The sequence below is a fragment of the Haliotis rubra genome, unplaced genomic scaffold (assembly GCF_003918875.1).
Source record: "Haliotis rubra isolate DU_JTF1 unplaced genomic scaffold, ASM391887v1 Scf1425, whole genome shotgun sequence".
Lineage (NCBI taxonomy): Eukaryota > Metazoa > Mollusca > Gastropoda > Lepetellida > Haliotidae > Haliotis > Haliotis rubra.
The window spans coordinates 157,731-169,334 of record NW_025765365.1 but is presented as its reverse complement, the minus strand read 5'-3'; the positions used below and the strand labels follow the sequence as shown (position 1 = coordinate 169,334).

Here is an 11,604-nt window from a genome sequence, read left to right as displayed (position 1 = left end):
TTTCAATGACAATCAGGGAGTTTGAGCTACTGCATGAAGTGTCTCTTGGTTTCATTAACAATCAGGGAGTTTGAGCTACTGCATGAAGTGTCTCTTGGTTTCAATGACAATCAGGGAGTTTCAGCTACTGCATGAAGTGTCTCTTGGTTTCAATGACAATCAGGGTGTTTGAGCTACTGCATGAAGTGTCTCTTGGTTTCAATGACAATCAGGGAGTTTGAGCTACTGCATGAAGTGTCTCTTGGTTTCAATGACAATCAGGGAGTTTGAGCTACTGCATGAAGTGTCTCTTGGTTTCACTGACAATCAGGGAGTTTCAGCTACTGCATGAAGTGTCTCTTGGTTTCACTGACAATCAGGGAGTTTGAGCTACTGCATGAAGTGTCTCTTGGTTTCACTGGTCTCCATGGCAATCAGGGAGTTTGAGCTACTGCATGAAGTGTCTCTTGGTTTCAATGACAATCAGGGAGTTTGAGCTACTGCATGAAGTGTCTCTTGGTTTCATTGACAATCAGGGAGTTTGAGCTACTGCATGAAGTGTCTCTTGGTTTCAATGACAATCAGGGAGTTTGAGCTACTGCATGAAGTGTCTCTTGGTTTCATTAACAATCAGGGAGTTTGAGCTACTGCATGAAGTGTCTCTTGGTTTCACTGACAATCAGGGAGTTTGAGCTACTGCATGAAGTGTCTCTTGGTTTCACTGACAATCAGGGAGTTTGAGCTACTGCATGAAGTGTCTCTTGGTTTCAATGACAATCAGGGAGTTTGAGCTACTGCATGAAGTGTCTCTTGGTTTCATTAACAATCAGGAGTTTGAGCTACTGCATGAAGTGTCTCTTGGTTTCAATGACAATCAGGGAGTTTGAGCTACTGCATGAAGTGTCTCTTGGTTTCAATGACAATCAGGGAGTTTGAGCTACTGCATGAAGTGTCTCTTGGTTTCAATGACAATCAGGAGTTTGAGCTACTGCATGAAGTGTCTCTTGGTTTCAATGACAATCAGGGGAGTTTGAGCTACTGCATGAAGTGTCTCTTGGTTTCAATGACAATCAGGGGAGTTTGAGCTACTGCATGAAGTGTCTCTTGGTTTCAATGACAATCAGGGAGTTTGAGCTACTGCATGAAGTGTCTCTTGGTTTCAATGACAATCAGGGAGTTTGAGCTACTGCATGAAGTGTCTCTTGGTTTCAATGACAGTCAGGGAGTTTGAGCTACTGCATGAAGTGTCTCTTGGTTTCAATGACAATCAGGAGTTTGAGCTACTGCATGAAGTGTCTCTTGGTTTCAATGACAATCAGGGAGTTTGAGCTACTGCATGAAGTATCTCTTGGTCTCAATGACAATCAGGGAGTTTGAGCTACTGCATGAAGTGTCTCTTGGTTTCAATGACAATCAGGGAGTTTGAGCTACTGCATGAAGTGTCTCTTGGTTTCATTAACAATCAGGGAGTTTGAGCTACTGCATGAAGTGTCTCTTGGTTTCAATGACGGTCAGGGAGTTTTTGCTACTGCATGAAGTGTCTCTTGGTTTCATTGACAATCAGGGAGTTTCAGCTACTGCATGAAGTGTCTCTTGGTTTCATTGACAATCAGGGAGTTTCAGCTACTGCATGAAGTGTCTCTTGGTTTCACTGACAATCAGGGAGTTTGAGCTACTGCATGAAGTGTCTCTTGGTTTCAATGACAATCAGGGAGTTTGAGCTACTTCATGAAGTGTCTCTTGGTTTCACTGACAATCAGGGAGTTTGAGCTACTGCATGAAGTGTCTCTTGGTTTCAATGACAATCAGGGAGTTTGAGCTACTGCATGAAGTGTCTCTTGGTTTCATTAACAATCAGGGAGTTTGAGCTACTGCATGAAGTGTCTCTTGGTCTCCATGACAATCAGGGAGTTTCAGCTACTGCATGAAGTGTCTCTTGGTTTCAATGACAGTCAGGGTGTTTGAGCTACTGCATGAAGTGTCTCTTGGTTTCAATGACAATCAGGGAGTTTGAGCTACTGCATGAAGTGTCTCTTGGTTTCAATGACAATCAGGGAGTTTGAGCTACTGCATGAAGTGTCTCTTGGTTTCAATGACAATCAGGGAGTTTCAGCTACTGCATGAAGTGTCTCTTGGTTTCACTGACAATCAGGGAGTTTGAGCTACTGCATGAAGTGTCTCTTGGTCTCCATGGCAATCAGGGAGTTTGAGCTACTGCATGAAGTGTCTCTTGGTTTCAATGACAATCAGGGAGTTTGAGCTACTGCATGAAGTGTCTCTTGGTTTCATTAACAATCAGGGAGTTTGAGCTACTGCATGAAGTGTCTCTTGGTTTCAATGACAATCAGGGAGTTTGAGCTACTGCATGAAGTGTCTCTTGGTTTCATTAACAATCAGGGAGTTTGAGCTACTGCATGAAGTGTCTCTTGGTTTCACTGACAATCAGGGGAGTTTGAGCTACTGCATGAAGTGTCTCTTGGTTTCACTGACAATCAGGGAGTTTGAGCTACTGCATGAAGTGTCTCTTGGTTTCAATGACAATCAGGGAGTTTGAGCTACTGCATGAAGTGTCTCTTGGTTTCATTAACAATCAGGGAGTTTGAGCTACTGCATGAAGTGTCTCTTGGTTTCAATGACAATCAGGGAGTTTGAGCTACTGCATGAAGTGTCTCTTGGTTTCAATGACAATCAGGGAGTTTGAGCTACTGCATGAAGTGTCTCTTGGTTTCAATGACAATCAGGGAGTTTGAGCTACTGCATGAAGTGTCTCTTGGTTTCAATGACAATCAGGGAGTTTGAGCTACTGCATGAAGTGTCTCTTGGTTTCAATGACAATCAGGGAGTTTGAGCTACTGCATGAAGTGTCTCTTGGTTTCAATGACAATCAGGGAGTTTGAGCTACTGCATGAAGTGTCTCTTGGTTTCAATGACAATCAGGGAGTTTGAGCTACTGCATGAAGTGTCTCTTGGTTTCAATGACAATCAGGGAGTTTGAGCTACTGCATGAAGTGTCTCTTGGTTTCAATGACAGTCAGGGAGTTTGAGCTACTGCATGAAGTGTCTCTTGGTTTCAATGACAATCAGGGAGTTTGAGCTACTGCATGAAGTGTCTCTTGGTTTCAATGACAATCAGGGAGTTTGAGCTACTGCATGAAGTATCTCTTGGTCTCAATGACAATCAGGGAGTTTGAGCTACTGCATGAAGTGTCTCTTGGTTTCAATGACAATCAGGGAGTTTGAGCTACTGCATGAAGTGTCTCTTGGTTTCATTAACAATCAGGGAGTTTGAGCTACTGCATGAAGTGTCTCTTGGTTTCAATGACAGTCAGGGAGTTTTTGCTACTGCATGAAGTGTCTCTTGGTTTCATTGACAATCAGGGAGTTTCAGCTACTGCATGAAGTGTCTCTTGGTTTCATTGACAATCAGGGAGTTTCAGCTACTGCATGAAGTGTCTCTTGGTTTCACTGACAATCGGGGAGTTTGAGCTACTGCATGAAGTGTCTCTTGGTTTCAATGACAATCAGGGAGTTTGAGCTACTTCATGAAGTGTCTCTTGGTTTCACTGACAATCAGGGAGTTTGAGCTACTGCATGAAGTGTCTCTTGGTTTCAATGACAATCAGGGAGTTTGAGCTACTGCATGAAGTGTCTCTTGGTTTCATTGACAATCAGGGAGTTTCAGCTACCGCATGAAGTGTCTCTTGGTTTCACTGACAATCAGGGAGTTTGAGCTACTGCATGAAGTGTCTCTTGGTTTCAATGACAATCAGGGAGTTTGAGCTACTGCATGAAGTGTCTCTTGGTTTCAATGATAATCAGGGAGTTTGAGCTACTGCATGAAGTGTCTCTTGGTTTCAATGACAATCAGGGAGTTTGAGCTACTGCATGAAGTGTCTCTTGGTTTCAATGACAGTCAGGGAGTTTGAGCTACTGCATGAAGTGTCTCTTGGTTTCAATGACAATCAGGGAGTTTGAGCTACTGCATGAAGTGTCTCTTGGTTTCACTGACAATCAGGGAGTTTCAGCTACTGCATGAAGTGTCTCTTGGTTTCAGTGACAATCAGGGAGTTTGAGCTACTGCATGAAGTGTCTCTTGGTTTCACTGACAATCAGGGAGTTTGAGCTACTGCATGAAGTGTCTCTTGGTTTCAATGACAATCAGGGAGTTTGAGCTACTGCATGAAGTGTCTCTTGGTTTCACTGACAATCAGGGAGTTTCAGCTACTGCATGAAGTGTCTCTTGGTTTCAATGACAATCAGGGAGTTTGAGCTACTGCATGAAGTGTCTCTTGGTTTCAATGACAATCAGGGAGTTTGAGCTACTGCATTGATGGTTTGGTTGATTGTTGTTTAACGCCGCAATCAGCAATGTTCCGTTTAAAGAATCGAGTTCTGACCAGACAGTCCTGTCAACAACAGCATGAGAATCGATCTCAGCAATTGGGATGACATGTGTCAACACGTCAGCGAGCCTGACCACTCGATCCGTTAGTCGCCTCTTACAACTGATTTCATTTACTTCATTCATCTAGGGTTATAAACCAAAAGACGTATTCACGTGAATCTGATCATGGGAAATTCAGAATATATCATGGATTATGAAGTTGTTTTTGATAAGCCGATCGTACCTTTATACTTCCACTTATAACTGGGGGCGGTGGGGCAGCCTAGTGGTTACAGCGTTCGCTCGTCACGCCGAAGGCCCGGGTTCGATTTCCCACATGGGTACAACTTGTGAAGCCCATTTCTGGTGTCCCCTGCCGTGATATTGCTGGAATATTGCTTAAAAACGGCGTAAAACCATACTCAGTATGACAATATTCAAAAGAGAAGAAATTCATTCAGTAACTGTCAATTTTATTGATGATCATGTTATATAAGACACAGTTACCTGAGAAACATTCGCATAATTTGTCAGCATATTGGAAAATGTACCTGAAATAGGTGTATGGTTCAGAAGGATGCCGATCCCGGCTCAGTGAGTGTATTAATATACGAGGCGTTAGGCATATGGCAAATGAAAGGCAGACAAGGAAAGCTTTGGGAGTCCTTTAAACCTTCGATTTTCAACCCTTTCAAATAAGTTCATACAATTCAACGTTTCTATTGTAAGAGTAGTTTTATATGTCATGAACTATTAAAATGGCTGTGTCACATAGCAGACGGTGTTAACTAGGCTACAACATGTGAAGAAGAATTCCTGAGAAAGGTTCCAAAGACATTTTCCTACAGTGCCACACTGCTAGCATGTTCAGTGCCCGGTAAAGGATTGGTGCAGTCTGTGGTCAAGAGTCTGTGGCTCCTAAGTGTTATGCATACAGTAAAAGTCGGGTCAAGATTTCTGTGGCTCCTAAGTGTTATACATCCAGTAAAAGTCGGGTCAAGATTTCTGTGGCTCCTAAGTGTTATACATCCAGTAAAAGTCGGGTCAAGATTTCTGTGGCTCCTAAGTGTTATACATACAGTAAAAGTCGGGTCAAGATTTCTGTGGCTCCTAAGTGTTATACATCCAGTATAAGTCGGGGAAAATACATTTATATTTCTGGTTTGTCTGTCTCGACTGAATAGCAGATATCGTATGAAACCAAACCCAGTATTAACGCTGCATCATTATAAGTGGGATAGCTCGGGGGTGATTTTGAAACAGTTATAAACACGTATATATTATTACTTGCTGATAATGTTAATGCTTCTCTATATATCTTTGATTTATGATATTTATTTCCACAACTGGTTCTCGTCGCTATTGGCTATATATTGGTCTCTCTCATCTTCTTCATTGTCTCCCTCTACTGCACGAGCATAATGTCCTCTCAACATTTCTAAATCTACTAGACACAAAGTTCAACATTAACGTCCATCCTAGCATGTACCGGGTCTCATCATGGGAAATACAAGCCAGTGTTTCGGGAACCCAAACTGATCTAGTTATGAAGCTGGTGGCTAATGACCGTATGTCATTTTGGTTAGATCATAACGTACACATATCATGGTCGATAAATTCGGTATGTCATTTCCGTTTGATCATAACATGCACATATCATGGTCGATAATTACCGTATGTCATTTCGGTTTCATCATAACATGCACATATCATGGTCGATAATTACCGTATGTCATTTCGGTTTCATCATAACATACACATATCATGGTCGATAATTACCGTATGTCATTTCGGTTTCATCATAACATGCACATATCATGGTCGATAATTACCGTATGTCATTTCGGTTTCATCATATTATAACATACATATAACATGGTCGTTAATAACCGCATTCCATTTCGGTTTGATCAAGACATATCGTAGTTAACATGATAGCTAATTACCATCCTGGGTGTTTGATCATGACACAACATACATTTAGTTACACGACAGTAGCAAAAGAACCTTTTCTTTGGACATTTGGTCATACTTTTATTCTAAGTTTAACATTAGCTAGGCGCATATATCTGAGCAAAAGAGCAGTACGCCTATGCTTGATAGTGGCTGACTAGCACACGAACAAAAATGAAAGATGATCAATCGATGACGATGTTGTTTATACGGATATCCTACATGAGTGTTGCAGGGTTTCGGCGGCTGTGTACAGTGTAGTAACGTTTTAATAAGGTGTGTAATATTTTGTCCAATCCAATTGCCTGGTGTGAAATATATTTTACCGGAGAGGAGCGGTGGGGTAACCTAGTGCTTAAACCGTTGGTTCGTCACGCCGAAGACCCGGGTTCGAATACCCACATGGTTTCAATGTGTGAAGCCCATTTCTGGTGTCCCCCGCCGTGATGTTGCTGGAATATTGCTAAAAGCGGCGTAAAACCAAACTCAGTCAGTCAGTCTGTCTTTTACCGGAGAGTTTACATTGTCTTGGTCGGTCTACCAAGCTGAGCCTATTCGGGTTTAAAATGCCGTTTAAGATTGCTACGTTTACACAGTGACGTCAAGCAAGATACAAACCGTGTCTTCAAAGATGGCAATATGTCCCCTAAACTGTCTAGGTTAGTATATGACGAGAATTTAGTAAACTATTCTTCGGCTCATTAAAACAGAACAATTTTGGGTGCTGCTTCTAAAGCTATTCTGGTCATAAACTGTTGGACAAAAGAAGACACACACTCATGTTGATTATGCCTAAAAATGAAACACAAAAAGGGTTTAATCGATGGTCATGTATTTGATTCGAGGGTAAAATAAAATAAAAAAGTTGTTCTTTTGGAACTTAAGGTTCCAGTGTTTAGTCTGTTTTCAGCTTGGTAACGTTTAGATCAATTTAACATCAACTACAAGATCTGATACATGACTGAAAATTGGCAGCAGGCAGAGGAGCATCGTCCTGCTTTGAAGAAAGCATTTTTGAAAAGAAAAAAATACAAAAATATTTTTCATCATAGTTTTACTTAAAATGTTTTAATTATTTTTTGTACTTAAATATTGAGTAAATTGTCAGTAAAACAAGAATAAACATATGTGGGAGTAAATAGTGATTCCATTATAAGACATATTGACAACAACCATTGTAATACGGCGATAATTTCATTTGCCTCATTGTGAGTCTGAATAGGTCACGTTTAAGAATACACACATAAACATGGGCATACAGTTACATAATGTTACATAATGTTTATAATGTATAACACATAACATTTACAACATAGGGCAAGGACAGTCAGTGAAAGGTATAACATTACATAACTACCCACATATACACCCTGTATGGAGCGGTTCTATTGTGAACCATTACAACAACAATGACAACAGTGACGCGCGCTGACAGAACAGAACCGGACTATCTGTTCATCTAAACCTTTCCACACGACTAGTCACAATGGGTGGTAATAAAACACAGACGTTACACGACACATTGTGGTTGACTTGTTGACGTACAATATTGCGTACAAGAAATTCTGGTTCAAAGGTGATTTGAATTTTACAACCATAATAATTTTACAGTGGTTTTGCAGAATCGTACACAAACAGTTGGACCAATTGTTACAGCTATTGCCATCGGTCAATTTGGTTTCCGATTCGTATGTTACTGTGTTGAATTTAAATCAGAAATATATTCGAATGGTGTTCTGCATTTCTAAGTGAGTGAGTATGGTTTTAAACCGCCTTTAGCAATATCCCAGCAATATCACGACGGGTGACACCAGAAATGGGCTACACACATTGTACATAGATGGGGATTCGAACCCGGGTCTTCGGCGTGACGAGCGAACGCTTTAACCACTAGGCTACCCCACCGCCCTATTCTTCTGCATTGAGGTATGTGCACATACTAGCAATACTTGGACTTAAAGCGTGTGTCGCTCGGCGAAAGTCAACGATTAGATAAGAGCCAACTGTCGAGTCCCGAATACCCTTTTAAAAAGACCCCAAATCCTTTGGACAGGAAGGGGCTGGTGGTCTCATTACATGGAAACATGATACTCGTTTTGATACATTGACTTAATGTGTTGTGGTATAAGGTATTTCTACAATACTATCATGGACACTGATGACTTAACTTTGTCATGTTTTTCTAAGCCTCCTAGATCCCACCGCAGATTTCCTCCCTTCCTCGTAAATCCAAGTCTCATACGCTGCCGGTGTAGGGACGGTATCCTCCCTAGCGACGTTACCGAGTCGGTATAGTGGGCTGTGGTAGGCTCGTTTTTCGGTCGGTATCTGCTTCACCCACTGCTCCGTGCGTGTCCTCGACGGAACCTTCATCTTATCCAGCTCCTCAATGACACCTGGTGTCAGGGGTCTATGTTTCATCCACTTCTGACTCTTGTTCTCCTTGCTCTTCTTGGACTTATCCCACATGTGTGATAATGTCTGCATTATATCCTCCCCGTTGTATATCACACCATCCGAGGATGATAAAGAAGCACTATCGTCCTTTTTATGAGAATACAATAAACTTGTATTAAGGTCGTGTATAAGCTCCGGTAGGTTAACACCACTCTTGTCCTGACTAGAAGATTTAGAAATCCTGGAATTAAAACCATGTAGTAGTTCCAAGTTGGGTGAATCCAAACTCCCGTCAATGTCTTCACAGTCATCATCTGTTCTGGACATCGTGCTGTGACGTTGCCTTGGGTCGTACTGTAATCCTATCAAGTCTTTTTTCCGTATGGAAATGTCCGGGCCGGACTGTCTCAGCGCAGACGGAATCTTCCTCTCAGTACACGAGTACGACACACTCCGAGATCGCGACACCATCACTGGTCTTTTGGCGGAGAGGGTGTCAACTAAGTTGCGTCTGGCCTTCTCCTTGTTTCTGGGGCGTTTGTCGGAGTCCTCGCTGGACACCATGGTTCTTGATAAAGGAGATTGATCCCTGCTGAGGTCAGGAAGGTACCTCTGGGTGTCAAGGAGAACTACTTTCTTGGGTGTCCGCCGACCCGTCCAGTCGGACATAGCCTTCCACTTTCACTGGACAAGGCTCCCCTTCCCATGGGAATGAAAACACCTGCTCCAATTAATGGAGTATTCACATCTTACATATACACAGCGTCAGGAATTCAACTGACAATCGCTAGGCGTCAGTGTCTGTCCGCACAGGTATAGCTGCAACCCGCGTTATCTGAATACAAGCACAAATCGTTCACCTGGTCTGTCTGTCTTCTGTTCGTCCATATCTGGATTGTTCGTGCCAAATCGACAGTGTTCAAATAAAGTTGTATATTTTTCTGTTGCTAGTTCTTAACTCGCGTGTGACCCCATTCGTTCGGTGAGAAAGCCCAGCTGATAGAGCGGACTGTTCGATCGGAGGAAGTGTCCTGTGATCGACTGGGCGATTACATGTGATCCGCTCCCCAGCCTATCTGGCAATCACCCGTGGAATTCACCTCCCTATTTACCACGCTCTCAACTTTCACGGCGCTTGTGAAAACCAATGCAAACACTACAAGTGACTCGCGCATGCGCGTGTGTCATTTCAAAACTGTCGTCTGCGCTGTTATTTCATTTCATTCTATAGATACCACGACCAGACATGAGCATGTAGTTCTCAATAATCAGTACTGAAAACCTTGTGAACTATTTTGAAATTTGAAAGTAGTTTTATGCTATTGAAATGAATACAACATTGAAATCAGTGTATTAGACGCCACCAGTGATTTCAATGGGAGATATCAACACCATATCAACATATTGACATAAGGTCTTGTTTGCTATGTAGAGAACGTTATGTCTGTTCGTGCTCTGAAGTAAAACCATTTTCATTGACAAATACCCCGCGAGGTAAACAACGAGAATGCAATCAGGTTTCCTAGACACGTGAGTGGCCTCCAACTTGGATTACATTTTACACCTTCCATTTGCAGTTGAAGCACAAACGACAATGGTTTGATCGTTCACCCTCATTAAACTCCGAGTCAACAGCAGAAGCGTACCCCTCCAGGACTGCCAAATAACCCCAGTATATATCAACCATTGTGTTGTTTACAATGGAGCCTGGAAGGGAATTGGATTAATGTTTCGCTGCAGGTATATTTGCGTGAAAGTAATTTAGATATAAAAACCTGAGTAGTGTAATGCCAGGAGGACATGGGTGTGTGACGTGGTGTGTTCTACTGTCACTATGGGAGATACAACGCTACATTAATCAGGTACAATTTACTAGTTCAGTAATGGAATCCTGGAGAAGCTGATATGAAAACACTGACCGGGACAATTGATTCGAATTACTAACAGACCGACAGGTATTTTAGTGAATTCTAACCTCAGGTACAACAATTCATACATATTAAAACAGGAATACTCACTCCGTTTCCTGCTGAAGTATTGAAGACTATGTATACATGTATACATAAACGTACAGTATTTAGATTCATGGGAACAAAGAGGACAACAAATCTGGTTGCTGAGCTAACATATTAATACAGAAAGCAGAAGTTTGCTACGTCGGATAATACACAATATGCGTCATTAAAATACATTGCTAATCAATCTAAGAGAGAGTTGACTTTAAATTAAAAACAAAAAACAAACAATGGGAGTAATATATGAAGCTCATCTTCAACACATTTACTACATGACGAACCCGAAACCCTAGTCTGTAACCCGCCGTGATATTGCTGGAATATTGCTGAAAGTGGTGTAAAACTAAACTCACTCTCTCTCTAGTCTGTAACCCGCCGTGATATTGCTGGAATATTGCTAAAAGTGTTGTAAAACTAAACTCACTCTCTCTCTAGTCTGTAACATTAGAAAGTAAACGTTGAGTGACAGTTTATAGATAACCTTTGGAAGTTTGGCTTTGGGTCAATAAAATTGTCGATGAAGGAGTGCCACGAGGAGGAACGGGGAAATGTTTAGCAGTTTGGTTACCGGTACGTCCACGGTGGACCACACGACAGGTGTCCAGTGTGGTGCTCCGCCATCAAAATCCCATGCATCAAGTCCCTGGGCCTCTCACACACTCTGAAACAAATATCTCCAAGAAAGCCCATGCAAGTCTGGATTGTGTGGAAAGTATAGATTCCTGTTGTTGTTTTAAAATGAAGAATGTTTGTTGGTTCCTTTTTTATTATATGTTATCAAGTTATTATACCCCCGCTACGCAGTAACGGGGGTATATAGCGTTCATTATGTCCGTCCGTCCGTCCCGAAACTTTGTCCGGAGCATATCTCTTAAA

At 41.9% G+C, this 11,604-nt stretch overlaps 1 protein-coding gene across 1 annotated transcript; it reads right to left on the bottom strand.

Moving 5' to 3' along the window:
- Positions 1 to 4,815: 4,815 nt before the first annotated feature.
- LOC124269163 lies at positions 4,816 to 9,856 on the bottom strand. Its single transcript, XM_046704176.1, has one exon. It carries the CDS (start codon positions 9,380 to 9,382, stop codon positions 8,489 to 8,491), a length of 894 nt encoding a protein of 297 aa, XP_046560132.1. The 5' UTR covers positions 9,383 to 9,856; the 3' UTR covers positions 4,816 to 8,488.
- Between the last annotated feature and the right edge of the window lie 1,748 nt (positions 9,857 to 11,604).

What these genes read in the sequence shown, in the direction of transcription:
- LOC124269163 (XM_046704176.1), bottom strand. Translation starts at nt 9,382, where the DNA reads ATGTCCGACTGGACGGGTCGGCGGACACCCAAGAAAGTAGTTCTCCTT.